General features: G+C 35.4%; 1 protein-coding gene across 1 annotated transcript in view; it reads right to left on the reverse strand.

The window, feature by feature from the left end:
• Positions 1 to 3,372: 3,372 nt before the first annotated feature.
• RGS21 (regulator of G protein signaling 21) overlaps positions 3,373 to 21,309 on the reverse strand; it is a 34,489-nt gene continuing 16,552 nt past the window's right edge. Inside the window, exon 4 of the mRNA XM_020984433.1 lies at positions 3,373 to 3,576. Within this exon, the coding sequence (XP_020840092.1) occupies positions 3,373 to 3,576 (204 nt within the window). The remainder of the gene's footprint in view (positions 3,577 to 21,309) is intronic.

Genomic DNA, 21,309 nt, shown 5'->3' on the forward strand with positions numbered 1-21,309 from the left:
GGAGTTCCAGGATAAATGTAAGAAAGTGGGCAGCTAACTTTCTTAAGAGAAGCTTGCTTCTAATACATATTGGCATTGTGATCCTAGGCACGTGGCAATATTTCAAGACCCTAGGCATTTTTCCTAAACATAAATTGAAGAGAAGGTACCTATCTATATTGATAGATGGGATTTCTAATTGAGAGGTCCTTACAAATGAAAGGCTGCTTCAAAAATAAATAATGAGGAAACAAAGAGAAGCCAGAGCAACAACAAACTTTCCTATTCTGAAGGAATAGAGGTTGGTGTACATGTAATGTAGCACATCATGTTTGACATTATCCTTTCTGTACTTGGACTTACAAATCTAGAATGAATTTTCATTTCATATTTGCTTCAAGGTTTACTACTTATGCGGATGTGGAGACGTGGTTTTGTTTTGGAAAGTAATGCTCTTTGGAAGAGTAAAAGTAGGCATTCTATTTCTATCCCTCTTAAATGTAGTGTTATTGCACTAGAGATATCAATACAACATTGTACAGATGGCAATAGAAATGTGAAAATTATTTTTAGATCTTCGTTGGTTTTAGCTCTTTACTATTTAAAATTTTAAAGACTATTTTATGGCACTTACACACTTTACTTGGTCTGTAAGGAAAGGACACAGATGATTTTAGGATCATCTCAAAATTGCAAATTTTTATATGTGAATTCCTTTTGAGTTTTAGAAAGGTGTTTTGGTCATGAATAAATGAATCAATGTATAAGATTCCAATATAATTTACTTTCAGAAAGATTATTCTCTAACTATACCCTCTGAGCCCATATTATTTCTTGTAGAATTCATGTAATTGAAACTCCAGAAGTGTTAACTCTAATTCTATCATTCATTCACACCTCCCATTTGGGTAAGTTTAAGCAGGAATAAAGTTAAATATAGGTAAGAATGAAGTTTGTAACTGCTTTTTTTCTCATGGAAACTTAATAGAGCACTCGCAATTCTCCAATAGGTTGGTTTATAGCCTAGATAGTATTACATTCATTGAAATATTAATAATTATATATCATTACTGCCACAATTATAGCTATGTTTATTGGACTATGACCTAATCCATTCACTATTGATCTTATAATCTTCATGTACTACTATGTTAACAATGTTAGATAAACCACAGGCTAATTTTTTTTTGTTTCTTTGTTTTGCAATTATGTAAAACATTTCCATATTAGTCATTTTGCATAAGAGGACTTGAATAAAAGAAAAAAGGAAAAGAAAGTGAAAAATAGCGTGCTTCAATCTGTATTCAGTAAATATCAGTTCTTTCTCTGGAGTCAGATAGTATGCTTCATCATTTGTCCCTTGGGGATCATCGTATTGCTGAGATCAGCTAAGTCATTCACAATTCTTCGCAGAACAATATTGCTGTTACTGTGTACGATGCTCTCCTGGCTCTGTTCATTTCATTACGTATCAGTTCATGCATGTCTTTCCAGGTTTTTCTGAAATCATACTGCTTGTCATTTCTTACAGCACAATAATATTCCATTACAATCATATACCACCGCTTGCTTAGCCATTCCCCAACTGTTGGGCATGCCTTCGAATTCTAATACTTTGGCACCAAAAAAAAAAAAAGAACCACTATAAACATTTTTGTACAAATATGTCTTTTTCCCTTTTTTTGGATGTCTTTGGGATATAGATCTAGCAGTGGTATTGCTAGATCAAAGGATATACACAGTTTTATATGTAGCCCTTTGGACATAGTTCCAAATTGCTCTCCAAAATAGTTGGATCAGTTTAAAACTCCACCAACAGTGCATTAGTGTCTCTTTACCTCCACTAGGAAAACCAACAACAACAAAATCTTTTCACAGCAAGGTACGTACATTTAACTAATGGAACACTAATAATTTCAAAAAGTATTTATTCATCACTTCTTTGACCATGACTCTCTGCCTGTCACTAGAAATATGAGATGTTGTTCTGATTCCTCTCATTCCCCACTCTCATTACTTTGTATTGACATTGTACATAATAATTTGCTTTGTAGGTACAGGTGGTTTTCCCCATTAGAATGTAAGCTACTTGAATTCAGGGGCTGTTTAGTTTCTCTTTTTGTATCCTCAACACCAATAAAATGCCTGACACATAGAAAGTGTGTATTAAAAGTGTGTAGAATAAAGGGAACAAGGAATAAATTAATCTACTCCTAATTGTAAGAGGAGGTGGAATTTTATAACTCTTGAACTGATTTAGATAAGAGGTATCTGGGAATATTTTGAATACATGGATGGTCTATCATTGCTTCCTATGTGAAGATGACTAGATAGTATGGGCACAGAGTTCTTTTTTCCAGGATTGGATGATAGGATGGAAATCATGCTACATTGCCTCTCCTTAGTCTCTCATTCCCATTTACTCATATGTATACTTCCAGTAAATAGCTCAATAACATCCCCATTTAATAAAATTAGCTTATAATAAGTCCCTAACTTCAGCTCAGTATTACCTCTATACATTGAGGCTGTCTCCATAGGATCCTAAACCTGAAGCTGGAAGAAACCTCAGAGGCCCTCTATTTCAACTCCCTCAAATTGCAGATAAGAAAACTGAGGCCAAGGGAGATTAAGAATATTTCCCAAAATCATGTAGCAAATGTAAAAGGCAAGATTTGAATCCCAGGCCTTTGAGTCTAGAGTCAGTGTTCTGGTGGAATGGAAACATTCTTCCAAAACTTCATTGAACTGATATTAATCATGAATTTTGGTGAACATTAGATATAGGGAAATATACACATGCAGCCTTACTCTTTATCTACAAGTGGTTTTGTTGCCTTTTTCCTTAGCATCATGGGGGAAATGGCTGGTTAGGTAATTTTGAAGATCTGGTCCCCTTTTCCATGAAAATGGAGAATAAACACATGAAAGGACCTGTTTTAGTGTAAGTGGTCATTTTCTTTTTATAGAGATAAGGTTTTGAAGCGACAGGAATGGTACTCTGAATGAAGAGCATGGTTTTATATACTTCCCACTCTGTAATATGAAGATTCATAGCTTTTTGATATTTTAGTATTAGGAGAATTTCTACTTGTCATTAAAGAGTTTATTATAGCTCTATAAAACTCTCCTACATTCTGTCAGGGAGAGATTTTCAAACAGCTGGTAAAATTAACAGAATCTAAACAAATGGTTTAGAAATCTAGGCTTGATCTATACTTCGAAAGTTTTTCCCCCTTCTGTCAGTAGAATAAAAGTTTCTAAACTCTGTAATGAAAGAATCCTACTGAAATTTTATATTTCTAAAATTTAGCCATGAATTAGAATGTTTCAGATACAGTTCAATATCACTTTTGTTCAACAGCAGACTCTAATCATTAACATTTATCTTCTTCACAAAAAAGGGAGCCACCTTTTAGGATTTCCATCCTGTTGGCTATTTATCAGTTTTTTATAAGCCTCTGACTTTAGAAAACGAGGAAAAGAGTCCTTGGCCATGAGACTATAGATTAACCTCTGAGCTTCATCAAAACATTTCAGAGTTGGTTGTGAGATATTCCGTGAGATGAGGTCTCTGGTGCTGAAGTCAATGTTAATCTATGGGAAGTAAGGTCACATAATATGGTGTTAGATGGTGTTGAAGGTTCCAAGTTTTCTACAGAAGCAAATATGCTTTGAATTTATTTTCAAAACACAAAGCAGATCTGATGCAAAACAGCAGGAAGGTCATTCTTTCATTACTCAGTATGATGAACACTTTCTATAATGCTTCAGAGCGATGGCATTGACAAGAAACACAGTTAAAAGCATTGCTTACACTTGTCAAATGATAAAGAAGAAATTTAATCAAATGCTATGAATCTAATTTTTTAAAAGTCATTTAAATATTTCCAAAAACAAATACATTTCCAGAGCCTCCACTAATCCCTTCCTATCCTCATGTTCCAAGGATTCCTATCTTTTTTTTTTCTAGTCCTTTGTATCTTCCTAATGGTCCAAATAAAACACTAACACATCTGCTTATTAGGAGACTTCAACATACATATTGATTGTCCCTAAAATACCCAAACCTTCCCATTCTTCAATCTACTAAATTCTCACAATCTGTTCCTGTACTCCACCTCCCCTATTCACAGAGATAACACTCTAAAACTTGCCATACTCAGAAGTATTTCACTTCCATGTTGCTGAACTCTGAAATTTGTTTTTCTTATCATAACCTTATCATTATTGCAAACTCTGTTCTTCATCATCAATGGGACCTCTAGTCCTTTTACTCTTTAGTTATCTTCCAAGCTATTACCCCTGAAGTGGCTACACTGTCCTCACAACCCTATTTAGAACCCTTGGTTCAATTCAATTTTACATTACTTTCCTCATTTGAATGTCTTATCCTGTGATCATAAATCAAACTTTGCCAATCAAAACCTTAGATTACTTCTGCCCTCTACTTCCTTTTCATGTGCTGCTCAAGTGAACTTGAGAAGATTGCAAAACAGTAAAACTCATGTTACTAGAGTGGGCCTTCAGTGCAGCAAGGCAATCCTTTATTATAACAAAAATTCCTTCTTAATCCCTTCCTTGTACCCTTTCAATTGAAGATGTTGACTCATACTTCATCAAAAAAAGAGTTGTGACCATTCACCAAACTCTCCCTCTTCCCTCCTTATTTCTCATCTCTCAGATATCTTTCTCCACTATTGCTTCCATCATCCCTGTTTCACATGAACAGGTGACTCTTCCTACTAAGACAATAACTACTGATCCCAGTCCCTCCCTTTTCTACCATCTTTTCTAACAGATTGTCTCTAGGTACATGCTAGGGTAATCTCTTACCTGTTTTTCCATCTCATATTAAATTTCTATTGTGAAAACTAAAAGGGAATACATCTCACAAATCAGCAATCACTACAAATGACACTTTGGTTTGTTGTTTTGTTAATTGTCTAGTCATAAGAAACTATTAATGATGCAGATTAAACTAGTGTTTTCCTTCCTGAGACCATAATTGTAAAACATTTCTGTATTGCCTCACTGTCATCCCCACACTTCCTTTATAATCTTGACTCTCTCCCCATATAATCAATCTTTCTCTGCTGTCTACAAAAGAAAATGCCCATGTTTTGCCCCATCTTAAAAGAAATGAAACAAAACAGTTCTCACTAATTCCTTTATCCCTGCTAGGTATTGTCTTATCTTTGTACTCTCCTCAGCTAAACTTCTCAAGAATGCCATTTATCCGAGGTGCCTTCATTTTTCCTCTCAATCTCTTCTAAACCTTCTGTAGTCTTGTTTCTGACTTAAGTATTCCTTTGAAACTTCACTCTCCCATGTTAATTGCTAAATTTATTGACCTCTCCTTGATCATCATATTTCTTGATCTCTCTTCAGCCTTTGGCACTATCAGTCACTTTTTTCCCCTTGATAATCTGTCATTTTGCCTCCTGTACTCCTTAGATTCTTTGTTAGATTTCCATGCTCATTAACTTCTAAGACTCTGTCCTGTTTTTTTTTTTCTTTTCTTTCCTTATATACTCTCTGACTTGGTGACTTCATCAGCTCCCTTTGGTGTAATGATCAACTCCATGAAGGGGGTTCATATATGTGTGTGTGTTGTGTGTGTGTGTGTGTGTGTGTATATATGTGTATATATATATATATGTATGCATATATGTATGTATGTATATATGTATTTATATACACATACACACATGTGTGCATAAATATAAATAAATATATGTGTATATATGTAAATATACATATATTATACTATATGAAACACATATAACACAATGCAATATTGTATATATGTATAGACACATACAATATTGTATATTTGTGTTATCTATATCTATCTCCAGCTTAGCCTCATTCTTGAGCTATGGTCCCATTTCATCAATTGCCTCTTAAATATCTCATACTGGATATATTATAGGCAATCTCAAGAGCTCACTTGTCCAATTTGTCTCTCCCCTTACCCCTACTCTTATTGTCCAACCTACCTTCTTCTGAACTTCCTTATTACTATCCAGGGTACCATCATCTTCCTAGTCACCCAGGCTCATAACCACAGTGTTATATTCAACTCTTCACATGAACTCCCTTGACACATCCAATCTGCTACAAATCTCATTTTTACCTTCACAATATTTCTTACATGTCTTCTTCTTTCACTCAGGGGGACATTGAGTGAGAGAAGGAGGCATCTCTCATAAAGCTACCACATTTATATAGGCATTTCTTGCTTGTAGTATTATATAGCCTTCTCATTGCTCTCCTTATCAGAAGTGTTTCCCCCCCTCCAATCCATCCTCTGCTCATTGGCAAAGAGATTTTCCTAAAGATCAAATCTAACTAAGTTCCCCCCCCAATAAATTCTTGGTTCCCTGGTATCCCTGGAAATTAATCCTCTCTGTCTTTTTTTTTTTAACTCTTCACAATCTGTCCCTTTTCTACCTTTCCAGTTTTACTTTACTCCATGCACTCTAGGATCCAGCTATATTACCCAGCAGACTCTAAACTTCTTGCTTTTTTATTGGCTATCTCCCATTCCTTACTTCTGACTGTTAGCTTCCCTGGCTTTTTAAAGACTCAGGTGAAATCCTACCTTTTATAGGATTCTTTTACAGCCCCCCAACTTCCCCACCCACCTACTAATCTCTTCCTTCTAAGATGATCTACCATGTATTCTGTATATATCTTGTGTGAAGATAATTATATGTTGTCTCCCCCATCAGAATATGAGATCCTTGAGGGCAAGAATTGTGTTTTTCCTTTCTTAAAGATATCCTCAGAATTTAGCACAATGCCTAGAATATAATAAGAACTTAGTAAAGCTGAGTTGAATGTCGAATCCAGCATTGTTTCTGAAATACATTTATCCTTGCAGAATCTTTCCAGTCTAGGGTTGAAGACAGGCCGACCAAATAACAAGGAAGGGGGTCTAGGCCACAAATGCTTGGTAGAATATTAAGTTCATTCTGCTACTAAAGCAGTTGACAATAAAGTAAGAACATGGAATTCCTAAATTGAAATTCTTTGTCCATTTGAAATTTTAAAATATAAGACAATGAAGAAAGATTAACTCAACTGAATGTAGCAAGTAAGAAATGTTAGTCTTGATCTAGACAGATATGACAAAAGGTTAGTCTACATCTTAAATCTCAGTTTCACTCCCCTCCCCCACCCAGGATTTCCTGTGAGGATATATTTCTGATTAAAAAAGGAAAAAAAAAAGCTTGGATATTTTGTTCTGTACATCTATGTTGAGGGGCAGTTGATCTTAATGACTTAATGAGTCAGGCCTCAGTGTTAGGAAAAAATTTTTTTAATCCTGCCATGGACATATTTGGATTTTGTAATCATGGGCAAGTCAGTTAAACTCTCTGTAATGCTCTAAGTAGTTGAACAACCTGATCTGAACTGGAAGAGAGAATATTATCAATCCAAAGCTGTGTATATGGATAAAATCATAAATCTGGCTGATGTCTATCCTCCAAATGGATATATGCACATGCATATACATATATGCATACATAGATAGACATGTCTATGTAAGTACATAGTATATGAATATAAAATTTTAAGACTCTCATAATGGGAGATAGGGTATGGCCCTTTAAAAGTTCTGTCAGCAAAATATCCCAAACTATAAAAATACTGATAGTCAAGGCTGAGTAGAAGAAAGACTTATAGGCTAATTTTTAATATGCTCCAGGAATAAGCTAGGAAGTAAGGAGATATTTATTAGATCATTTGTGATTGGGGAAAAAATTATCATTAGGAGGAAGATTTCATTGTAGTTTTTTTCTTTCTTTGGAGGTTTTAATTCATTTGGAAAAAGGCAAGAGAGAAAACTGTGACCTAGAGATTGGCAGGGCAATACCACAAGTTGGGTAAGGACTCCTTTGATAAGTGCAGTCCCAGAGTGGGGCATTATCTGCAGTGTTAGAGTAAGCCTCTAATTAAGCATGATGCCTGAGGAGAGAAAACGAATACTGAGGTACTGGAAAAAGTTTTTTTGTTTTTTCAGTCAAGACCTGGCAGGTCAAGGAATCCAGAGTATTCTTGGGCCCAAAGTAGCTTGAGGCCTTCTAATACCAAGAAATACTTAGTAAAGTTCCTATCAAGAACCCAAGGTTGATTTATAATGCGTGGGTGCTTCAGTATGAGTTCTGAGTGAGCTTGAAATGTCTTAAGATAGTCAAATCACACAAATAAGGAAGTAGTACCTCTCTACTGAACTTGTCAAAAGGTTCTAGTATCTTCTGTTTCCTTTTTATTTATTTCTTTTATTAATCTCTCTTTCATTATCCCAATCCTTACAGGATTTTTTTTCTTAGTCTTTAAGCCTTTAAACCTACAATCCATCCAGCTGTTCTCCAATTTCTTGACTTTCAGTGGACATCTTGCTACCAAATGGTCTACTAAATTGGTTCCAACAAGATTTGCTTAGTTTTTCTTTCCTCCAACTCAAAGCCTCAATTTCTATTCCTATCTTGTTACCTGAAAAACGTCTCTTTTCTAATTCTATATTCATTCTTTTCTTGAAAATAATTTGTACTTCTATGCATTTAATAACTTATAGGAAAGATTCACAAATTCATATTCCCATCTCTGACATTGTCATATTATCATAGTTCCTTGGTATTAGAAGGGATCAGAGACCATCTAGTCCAGTCTGTTCTCAACTGAAGATTCCTTTGACAATGCACCTTACAATTGGTCATCCAGCTTTTACTTAAAGGCCAGCAACTTTGTGAGGAAGTCTTTTCTACTATGTCATAGCACTTATTTTTAGGATTTGTTTTTTTCTTTATACTAGCCTCAATCTGTATCTCTATAGGTCTAATCTTCATGTGATAGACATTCAAATACTTGAAGATTGCTACCATCATCTTCTGTAGGTTTTCTCTCCCCTATATTAAGCATAGTTAGTTGCTTCAATGGATTCTCAAAGGGCATGATCTTGAGACATGTACACCCTAGTGATAACTATCACTTTCATGATCTCCTGCTTATCAGTGTTTTTCCTAAAATAGGGTGCTCAAAACTAAACATAGTATACCAGATTGGTCTGACTAGGGCAGAGTATAATAATATAATATATACACTGTTCTTCACATAAAGAGAAGAATTATGGTGTAATGGATTGGGAGTTGTCCAGGAATACTTAGTTCAAATTGTGTGACCCCTAGCAAGTCACTTTACCCCAATTGCTCTAGTCAATTCTGTAAGACTAGAAGTTATAAGAAGGATATGCCCTATTTTGATAGAAGAAATTTTCATACCCAGGAGTTCCTTAAACCCATAAAATCAGAGGCTAACCCCTATATTCATGAGGACCAGCCCAAGATCACATTCTTTTTTTCTTTTTTCTTTTTTTTTTGCTGCAAATCACATTACTGAAATGTTTAGTTTGGAGTACACTGAAACCTCCAGAATTTTTTTCAGAAAACAATGCTATTAGCTACACCTCTTTTACTATTCTCTTCAGCTTCATTCAGTCCTATATTCATAGTGGTTACATTTCATTTCCAATTCAGCATCCCAAACAACACTTCAAATTCAAGAAATTTAGGAGTGGACTCATAATTTGTCCCCATAAACTTATTCCTTATGTTAAGCTCCTTATTTCTATGAACTAAATCATCCTTTCCCCAGTCATCTAAACTCAAAAACCCTGGACTCATCTTTACATTCTTTGTTTTTCTTATCCCTCATATCTAATCAAAGAAGAATAAAACTTTATAATTTTTGAAGAAAGGACCTTAATAATCTAGTCCACCCCTTTTATTTATAAAAGAGCAACACTAAGTCATAATGACATTAAAACACTTGACACATAGCTAGTAAGTGAGAGAACCAGGATTAGAACTCATATCTCCTAACTTTCTGTCTTGTGCTGGTTCTACACTAACAGTGTCAAACTCAAATAGAAACAAGGGCCACTAAGTCATACATAAGGATACCTGCATGCACACATTGACTTAGAAAACAACATGTTAAGATTATCTATGTTTTTTGTATCTTTATTTTTTTAAATATTTCTGAATTGCATTTCAAATTGGTGTGATTCTTACTTCGGAGTGTCGTGGCAGGAAGTCATGTGTTTGACACCTCTGTTCTACACCGTGATGCCCTTGTTATCAAATCTTCCTTCCCAGTGTCTCTAGAATTCATGTATTATTTTTCATTTACACTGAGATTATTGTAATTCAGACATTATTATCTCATTCTTTAACTGGTTGCCTGGATTCTAACCATTTACCTTTTGTCTGTCTTGGAAACCACTGCAAATTTCATCTTCCTGTATTATGCTTGTGTCATTCTCATGCTCAGATATTTTCAAAGACTTCAGATAATTTCAAGTGAACAAAATTTCAAATCTCTGGTATGTATTCATGCTTCTTCATAATTTGACACTGACCTCGTAAATCATCTTCATTCTTCCATTGTATCCTTACTCTATCCCTACCTATACACTACTTCTAGAAACATTTCTCTGAAACACATTCACCATGTTGATTTCTGATTAAAAATTCTCATTGGCTCTCCATCTTTATCATTATGGGATCATGGATTTAGAAGTGACAGAGACAAACTGTAAAGCTCACAAGTTCAATCCCCTCATTCTCATTTCACACATACAGACACCAGACATCAAAAATCAATCAACATAAAATTGTTATGCACCTAATTTGTGTATTGTGCTTGATAGTACTAAATATGGACTGGTGATTTGGGTGATGCTAAATGTAGACTAATGATTTTGTTGCTGCTGAGTAAATATAAATAATAAAGGCAAGAGACCTAAGGAGGAGTCAAGTATCACTCTTTCATTTTCACCCCTACACACACACACACACACACACACACACACACACACACACACACACAGAGCATGTAACTCTTTTCTTCTTGTACCAGGATTTAGATAGATTCTAGGAACACTGAGGGAGAGGGAGAGAGGAGAACAAAGTAACCCCAGTTCCATACAGATCCTTTGTTGTTCTGTTGGATGAAATTCCTCCTTCAAAATTACCTTCAGAGCCTGTGATTCATTCTTTTGAATATCGTCAGTGATGGTGAATCATCATCCTTTGAGGATAGATTTTTTTTTAAAGCAATGAGTCCTTTAGAGGCTAGTCTAGTAAATAAAGTGAGCATGAGAAAGGCAGGGACCCTATCTTATTCATTATTGTATCTCTTCTGAGCTGAGTACAGTGGTAGAGGCATTTAACAAACAATTGTTACATTGAATCAAGAAGGATATTAGTATTTTAAAAATGAAAAGGAAGAAGTTTTTCTTAACCAAATTTTCTATTAAAAACATTGGTCACATATGTAGTAAGTGGCTAAGCTAGAAATGGAATCCAAGCCATCTGACCCCAGGTTGTCTCCAACCCTGGCATTCAAGGCTCTTTAGCTCCAACCCACCTTTCCAACTTCAACTTCCACTGAACCCGTCCTCAAATCCAGCAAGCTGTGCCCCTTGATTATCTTTTATTTATACCCACTTTTGAGCATGTGCTTATAAAAATGAATCAGAGAAGTCTACTGTCCTCCTGATGCTTCTTATAATCTAATAGAATGATCATTGACTTTACTTGTCAGATTGAGCTCTGAATGATTGGTTGCTTCCAAAAATAAAATCAAATTAAAGATATTTCAAAAATAGATTTTGTTCTTAGGGTAATATCAAAGGAGTAATTTCAAATGTTTCAAGCAATGGCAGCATCAAACTTTTGAGAATGTAGGAGGACCACTAGAAAATAGGTAATCTAGAAAATCCTGAAGGAATCAGTTTCTGATGCAAGAAGGCTACGCATCTACATTATGAATCCAGATTCCACTGGTCTCTGCAATCTAGTGACACTGAACTCCTATTGATGCTCATACAAGATATTACTTCTATGGACTCTGCCTCTTTATTGGCTGTGCCCTTTGTGTAGAACATTATCCCTCTTCACATCTCCTCCTTGTCTTCTTTCAAGTCTTGACTTAAATTGAGACCTGCAAGAAGCCATTCCTGGTTTCTCTCAATACCAAGTACCTTCCCTTTTAGGGTTGAGAGGTGGCCTGGAATACTTGGTTCAAATTTTCCTATTTATACTGTATATATCTTGTATGTACATAGTTCTTTGCATATTATCTTCTCCATTAAATTGTGAGCTTCTTCAGGAATAGGACCATTTTTGCATTTATATCCCTAGCTCTTAGCAAAATACCTTACACAAATTAAATGCTTAATAAATACTTCTTGATTTGACTTGAGTTTGGTTCAGGAATGCACTGATTGTTACTTCTTAGGACACAGCTACATATAATTGCTACCATTTGCTTTCCCCTTGTCTTTTATTGATTTGGATCAGAATATGCCTGGATAAGTATAACCAGATGCAGCTATCTTTCTTAGTTTCTATCTCCAAAAAAGTAGGCAGAATCAGATTTCTGCATGTCAGAAGGAGAAATACCTGAAGGAGAAATCTTGAGAGGAAGTTGACACTTGAGATGCAGAATCCTACTTACTAGACAGGATGGGAGAAGCAAGGCTAGATAGGTTTATATGAAAAAAAATTCTGGGAAAATAAGTGGCTTGCAAGCTCAATATGATTGAAAAGTGTTTTGTGTCTGCAAAATGTGATTTTAGTTAGGCAAAACCATTTCCTTTCCTGCAAGAAAGAAGGAAGTGATAGTGCAATTATACACAGCTGAATTAAATCACCTTTGGAGTGACGTGCTCTGTTTCAGTGTCATATGTTAGGGAAGACTCTGGTAAAGTAAAAAACAAATATCTAGAGGGGAATAAGCAAAATCGTAAATGGCCTCTGATTACTAAGGATGTTTAGCTCGTAGAAGAGAAGATTTCAATGGGGATATGATCTGCTGCAGGTAATAATTGTCAGAGGCAAGATTTGAACCCAGGTCCTCTGCCTCCAAAATCATTATTCTTTTTACTACACAACCCAAAAAGACAATTGAGAACTAACCATTGTTTCCTCTCATGAAGTTTTAAAATCTCCTTAGGTTTTAAATCAGTATTGTTACAGCTTAGTCTGATTTAACACAATGCATTATATTCAAATATCACTGATTTAAAACATTTTGTAAACTGAAGTCTGTTTATGGCATATGTTCAAAAATAAGCTTAACTTTGAGTGCATATTCCTTGGTGTTTTACCCTCTTTGGCATCTTCTGAGATGAGTATCCTTTGCAATATTCATATGCTTCTCTTAACAGGTAAAATATGCAAACAAAATCCCTCTTCTCTACACTACCAATTCTTAATTCTTTTAGTTTTTTCTGTTTTCTTTCTCTTTTTTTGCCAATTGGGAAGTTATTGCTGTGGTAAGCACTAATTTTCAAGTAAACCTGTTGACTACCTTTAACCCTAAAGTAGTTCCTTAATTTTTTTTGCATAATTTGCATGAAGAGTGAGATAGTGCTTTCAGATTCAAATTAGCCAAGCTGCTCTCACTTAAAAGTTAGCCTGTATCTAAGGAAGGGCTTTCCATTATGCAAAAAGGGATGCGGCATGCATATGCAAAAGAGCTCACCAAAAGGACTACACAGAATCTTCAACTTCTTTTACAACAGTTCTCCTAAAAGCCATGTTAATGAATATTACCCAGGACTGATTATCTATCTATTATCTATCTATCTATCTATCTATCTATCTATCTATCTATCTATCTATCTATCTGTATGTATGTATGTATATATGTGTGTATATATATATATATGTTTATGCATGTGTGCACACATTTTTTCTGCACATTTTACTTAATAACAATTCCCACTTAATGTTATTATCCTTTGGCACCATTTCTGATAGATTTACATGCTGAAATATTTTCATAAGGGCAGGCGCTTGAAATAAGAACATGGAAGTTGGGATTGCCTTTCTAAAAACATCATGGACCAGAATATTATTTTTGTTTGCCATCATAGAATTCTGAGATGGAACTAAGTGACATCAAGTTATGAGAGGTTGTTAACACTTTTCATTAGAACAGAGAAGTAGACAGACTAGAGAGGTTAGGAAGATGAAATTGAATAGAGACAGATAACCCTCAATCATGTCTAGTAATAGAGTACATATATATATACATATATGCTTCTGTATGTATGTGTATATCTATATATCTATGCTTGTACTTTCTCTCTCTCTCTCTCTCTCTCTTGCCTCAGAAAATCATAATTTTTTATAAAAGCATTGGTATTCCAGCTAACAAAAGTTCATTGATATATGCTATTTGCCATAGTTAGTAAAAAAAAAAAGGTCAAATAAGTTGTTTTAAGTAGCTTCTTTTATTTTCCTTGCCTATCCTTGAAGGATTAATGTATAGAACAATTTAAAAAAAGCAGGAAGAAGGAATATCCTGGATAATTCCCAAGATGATTATTTGGCAAATCATTGTCAGTCATATTCAAAAAAGTTTAAATTGTATTTCAATGTCCTGGGCATCATAGCTTTAGAACTAGAAGGGATGTTAGAGACCATTTAGCCTCAACCCCCTGATTTCACAACTGAGGAATCTGAAATTTACTAAATTGGCCAAAAGCAATCAAAAGCAGTGCAAAGATCTGAATTGAATCTGAGACTCTCAACTCAGTGCACTTTCCATTGTAGTATTCTGCCTACATAGTCATAGGAGTTCTCTATATCAGAAAAGTCTATATAATGTGATATAACTACTCTTAGCTTCTACAACTGAGGAAATTGTAATCAAATTGAGCAGATTCATAGCAATGCAATCAAAGCAATGAGTTGGCATAGTCCTGTAAGGATATCATGTTGAGTACCAAGGCTTAGGATAAGCTCAAGATGGTGAGAAAAGCCAAGGAAAACAAACAAAAAATCTTTTTTTTTTTTAAATTTTAAAGAAGCTATATTGGGGGAAAGAGCAATGAATCACTGCTAACTTGATGTGGATAAGATGATATGGTTGATGGAGAGAAGGTAGAACTACTTAACTTTTATTTTGCTTCTGTTTTCTCTCTCAAAACATAGTTTGGGGCAGAAAGGTACAAAGCAAAATAGTGGTCAATAGAGAATTAAGGAGATAATGAGAATCAGTGGCAGCCTTGATGATTTCAAGTCCATAGGTCCAGATAAACTGTATCTCAGGATAAAGAAATGACAGCTTAAATTGTTGAGTCACTGTCAGTGATCCTTGAAAGATTGTGGAGAATAGGGAAAGCACCATAGGACTAAAGAGGAAAAATGTTTTAGTAATAATAACAACAATAATAGCATCAAATGGAGTCTGTAAATTGTAGACCGATTAAATTGAAACTAATTTTCAGCAACATTCTAGAGAATGTTTAAAGAGTGGTTATTCAAAATCTAGAAAAGGAAGCAGTGGTCATAAAGAGCCATCATAGCTTCATAAAGAATAACTATTCTAGACTTGTTTTATTTCCTTTATGATAGGGCTACTCGACTGATGAATCAGGGGAATACTATAGATATAGCTTACCTAGGTTTTTAAGTTTTTTCTTAGTCTTATAAACATATTTTCCTTTTACATTAAAACATTTCCAGATTATTCCTCCCTGGGAGAGCTCTCTTATACTAAAACAGTTAAGCAAAACTAACAATATAGTGACCTTTTTTGAAAGTACATACAACAAACCATATCTGTAGCCCCCAAAGCTCACTATATTTTATAAATATATATTAACAAAAATCAACTTTCTTTCCTTCCCACCCCTTGCCCCATAGGGGAAAATAATAAAAAAGCAATTCTTGGTTAAAAAAAAAAAACATGCATAGTCAGGCAAAACAAATCTCCTAATTTACTTAGACTTTAGCAAACTCTTTGGTAAAGTATCTCATTGTGTCCTTGTAGAAAAGTCAGAGAGACATGAGCTGGGTAATAGTACAATTGGACAGATTCAACATTGGTGAAAGGCCCAGTCTTGATGAGCACACATTGTTTCAATATCACCTTGGGATGAGGTCTCCGGTAGAGGGCCACTGGCATCCATGGTCAATCATATGTGATTTGACATATAGGTTGCCGCTTAACAAATTGTCAGCTATGACATTTTAAGCTAAGAAGAGCAAACACTCTGGACAACAGAGTCAAATCCCAAAATATCCCAATAAGCTAGATTGTTGGGCCAGTACTAGTAAGATGAAATTTAATAAACTTGAATGTAAAGTGTTTCACTTGGACCCAAGAAAATCTGCTAGATTAGATGAGGAGAGAGTGCCCAGCATCATTTTTCTGGAAAAAAATTTTTAATGTATTAAAAATTCAGTATGAGTCAAGTGTGATATGATAATTAAGAAAGTTATAGGATCTCAGGCTGCATTAAGAGAGAATACTTTTCAGAAAGAGCACAGTGGAATATTTGTTTAGTTTAAAGTTTTATATTTTAAAAAGAACATTGATAAGTTGGAAGGTATCAAGAGAAGACAATCAGAATGATGAGGGACTTCAGGATCATTCTATACTCGGATGTTTAACTTAGAGAAAAGTTAGGGGGGATAGAATTAACCCTTTTCAAAAACTTAACTCAGAACACCCTGTATGATAAGTTTTCCTGACTGCTCTACTCTGGTAAATTCTTCATGTCTCTTGAAGAATGATGTAAACATTTATTCCCTATATTATTTTTACTTGTTCATACATTGTCATGTCTTATAAATTATTCCTTAATCTATCTCTATGCAGATGGCTTACATGCATATATGTGTACATATTCACAAACATACATACCATGTGCATATACAAATGCATGTAAGCATATTGCACATGTATGTATAATCATGTATATGTGTGTATGCATATGCATTTATGTATGAGTACATTTATTCCTACGTATTCAGAAAATGGGCCGTATCTACTACTACCTCTCTCTCTCTCTCTCTCTCTCTCTCTCTCACACACACACACACACACACACACACACACACACATTTCTGTCTTCTTTAATGTACTTTCAGTCCTGTATCACCCAGATGTATCTTGGATACATCTCAAGCTTAGCATGTCCAAAACTGACCTCATCTTTTCTCTCTCCCAAATCTCCCATTTTCCAAACTTTTAAAAAAATTATTTGAAAGGCATCACCCTCCTTCCAGTATCCCAGGTTCATAAACTTGGCATTATTGTTTACTCTTTTTTATCTGTCACTCTAAATATCCAAGTAATTGGCAAATCATGTCATTTCTTCTTTTACCTTACTTCTCATATCTTACACATTTTTTCCACTTATACATCTACCATTTTATTTCAGACCCTCATTACCTTTTGCCTAGATTATTAAAACAGTGTCCTAATTCCTCCTGCCTACAAACTGCTGCCAAAATAATTTTCTTAAGCACAAAGCTGGTCATATGAATCCCCCATTCAATCAAGTCCAATGACTTTCTGTTGCCTTGAGGATTAAAAACAAAAAAAACAAAAACAAAAAAAACAACACTTTCTGTTTTATTTTTAAAGCCTAAGTGATCTACTCCTGACCTATCCAGCCAGTATTGTTAAACATTAATCCTCTCTGCTCTGCCCTCATCTATACACCTTACCCCTCCCACTCTGCAATTTAGAAAAAACAAAAAACAAAACCCAACCCTAGCCTTTTCTTTATTCCTCACACATGTCTGAAATGGGCTTCATCTTATCAGTGCCTCACCAAGTCTCTCTCTTCATTTAACATGCAACTCAAGCACTGCCTTCTACATGAGGCTTTTAAAGAGCTCCCCAACTGCTTATGTCCTTATTCCCAAATTACCATATATTTAACCTGTTATTGTTCATTCCTTTAGTCATGTCCAACTCTTCATGACCCCCATAGGCCATATGACATGCCAGGCCCTTTTATCCTCCACTATCTCCTGAGGCCGGTTCAAATTCATGTTCATTGCTTCTATGACACTATCTATCTTTACTTTCTATGACACTATCACTATCTTTACTTTCCCCTTCTCATTTTGCTTCAGTCTTTCCTAACATCAGGAGCTTTTCCAATAAGTCCTGTCTTCTCATTGTCCTTCCAATGAGTAGTCTGATTAATTTATTTCAGTATTGACTGATTTGATCTTCTTGTTATGCAAGGCACTCTTAAAAGTGTTCTCCTTCATCACAATACAAAAGTGTTGATTAAACAGTGTTCAGTTTTCCTTATAGTCCAACTGTCACAGCCATAAATTGCTACTGGAAAAACCACAGCTTTAACTAAACAGACATTTGTCAGCAAGATGATATCTTTGCTTTTGAGTATGCTGTCTAGATTAGTCATAGCTTTCCTTCCAAAGAACAAGCATCTTTCAATTTCATGGCTGCAGCCACCATCTACAGTGATCTTTGAACCCAAGAATAAAATCTGATGCTGCTTCCATTTCTTCTCCATCTTTTTGCCAAAAAGCAGTGGGACCAGTTGCCATGAACTTATTTTTTTAATGTTAAGCTTCAAGCCAGCTTTTGCACACTTCTCTTCGGCAGTTATCAACAGGTTTTTTAGTTCTCCTTTACTTTTTGCCATCAGGGTGGCATCATCTGCATTTCTGAGATTGTTGATATTTCTCCTGGCAACCTTAATTCTAGCATTTGATTTGTCCAGCTTGGCATTTTGCACGATATACTCTGCATGTAAGTTAAACAATAAGGTGATATTATAGAGCCTTGTCTTACTCCTACCTCAATCCTAAACCAATCAGTTATTCCATGTTCAATTCTATTGCTTCTTGACCCATATAGAGGTTCTTCAAGAGACAAGTAAGATCTGGACAGGGGTGAGAGGGCAGAGCCAAGATGGCAGTGAGAAGCCAGGAAGTTGTCTGAGCTCTCCCCAGTTTCCCTCTGAAACAACACTAAATCAAGCCTCTAAACAGATTCCAGAGTTGCAGAAACCATGAAAAGATGTAGTGAAACAATTTTCCAGCTTAAGATAACTTAGAAGGACTTCAAGAAAGGTCTGTGCTGCTTGGATAAAAGGAGAGCTCAGCTCAGTGAAGACATTATGAGGGCAAGCCAGCAGGAGGCTCTTTGCCTCAACATAGATCAGTAACTGAGGCCCCTCTGTTCTGGTTCAGTAGGCTAGTGGCATAGCAGGCCAGCTGTGAGGCTCTCAGACCCGTTTCAGAAGGCAAATTGTGAGCCCCAAAACACAATAGACGCAACTAGGCCAGGCCACTCCAGTGCAGTGGGCAAGATGCAAGCATCTGAGGCTCTGGCATGGAAAGCCCATGACCAGGCCCTTCATTCCCAGCACAAGAAGCTTGGAACTGCTCCCCCTATAGCCTAGGTGTAGAGCTCAACTTTTAAAAAAGCAAAAAAAAAAAAAAACAACTCAAAACAAAAAGAGCCCAGACCATAGAAAGTTACTATGGTGACAGGGAAGATCAAGACACAAACTCAGAAGAGGACAATGATGTAAAAATGCCTACATGCAAAGCCTCAAAGGGGAATATGATTTGGACTAAAGCCCAAAAAGTCCTCTTGAAACAGCTCAAAAAGGATTTCAAAAATCAAGTGAGAGAGGTAGAAGAAAAATTAGGAAAAGAAATAAGAGTTATGAAGGAGAATTATGAAAAAAGAGTCAACAGCATGAAAAAAGTAAACACAAAAATTGACTGAAGGAAGCAACTCCTTAAAAAGTAGAATTGGCCAAATGGAAAAGGAGGTACAAAGTCTAAGTGACTGAAGGAAATAATTATGTAAAAACTGGAATCAGGCAAGTTGAAGCAAATGATTCTATGAAACATCAATAATCAGTCAAACAAAATCAAAAGAGTGAAAAAAAATAGAAGAAAATGTAAATTACCTCATTGGAAAAACAACTGACCTGGAAAATAGATCTAGGAGAGATAACGTAAGAATTATGAAACTGATAAAGCCCTTGTTTCTCAAATATATAGAGGACTGATTCAAATTTATAAGAATAGAAATCATTCCCCAACTAATAAATGGTTAAAGGATATGAACAGGCAGTTTTCAGATGAAGGAATTAAAGCTATCTATAGTCATATGAAAAAATGCTCTAAATCACTATTGATTAGAGAAATGCAAATTAAAATAACTCTGAGGTACCACCTCACAACTATCAGATTGCCCAATATGACAGAAAAGGAAAATGATAAATGTTGGAGAAGATGTGAAAAAAATTGGGACACTAATACATTGTTGGTAGAGTTGTGAACTGATCTGACCATTCTGCAGACCAATTTGGAACCTGTATCCTTTGTTCTTCAGGCACTCTACCAGATCTAGTTCCTTAACTCTATTCATCACTTCCACTTAATATTCATATGAGATGTCATTTAGGTCTTAGAGTTTTATGGTTTTCCCTACTTTCTTTCTTCAATTTAAGTCTAAATTTTGCAATAAGAAGCTCATGATATGAGCCACAGTCAACTCCAGGACTTGTTTTAACTGACTATGTGCATAGAGCTTCTCCACTTTTGACTCCAAAGTGTATAATCTGTCTGGTTTCAATGTTAAAAATCTGGTGATATTCATGGTAGAGTCACCTTTTGGGTTGCTGAAAGAGTCTTTGCTATGACCAGTGAGTTATCTTGACCAAACTCATTTATTCCGTGCCCTGCTTCATATGGTACTCCAAAGCAAAACTTGCTTGTTGTTGCAACAATCTTTTGATTTCCTACTTTAGCATTCCAATCCACTGTGATGATTGTGACATCTTTTTTTTAATGTTATTTCTAGAAGATGTGGTAGGTCTTCACAGAACTGAATAACTTTGGCCTCATAAGCATCAGTGGAGCACAGGTATGTAGTATTGTCATGTGAATCATTTGCCTTGGATTTGAATTGATATCATTTTGTCATTTTTGAGATTAATATACCAGTACTACATTTCTTCCCCCTTTATTGATCATGAGGGCTATTCCATTTCTCTGAATGGATTCTTGTCCACAGTAGTATGTCTAATGATCACCTGAACAAATTTCACTCATTTCCATTCATTTAAGATGCCAATATTTAATCTTTCCATCTCCTGTTTTACCCCATCCAGTTTACCTTGGTTCATAGATTTTACATTTCAGGTTCCTATGCAATATTGATCTTTATAGCATTGGACTTTCCTTTGTCACCAGACACATCTGCAGCAGAGATTCCTTTTGGTTTTGGCTCAGCCACTTCCTTCTTTCTGGAGGTACTTATAGTTGTCCTCTGCTCTTCCCTAGTAACATGTTGGACACTTTCCGACCCAAGGGGCTTATATTTTGGTGTCATTGCTTTTATCATTTTAATACCATACGTGGGGTTTTCTTGGCAAAAATAGTGAAGCAGTTTTTAATTTCCTTCTCCAGTGGGAATTCTTCAGTATGACCTGTCCTTTTTAGGTAACCCTTC

The sequence above is a fragment of the Phascolarctos cinereus genome, unplaced genomic scaffold, assembly GCF_003287225.1.
Source record: "Phascolarctos cinereus isolate Bilbo 61053 unplaced genomic scaffold, phaCin_HiC Scaffold_5;HRSCAF=322, whole genome shotgun sequence".
NCBI lineage: Eukaryota > Metazoa > Chordata > Mammalia > Diprotodontia > Phascolarctidae > Phascolarctos > Phascolarctos cinereus.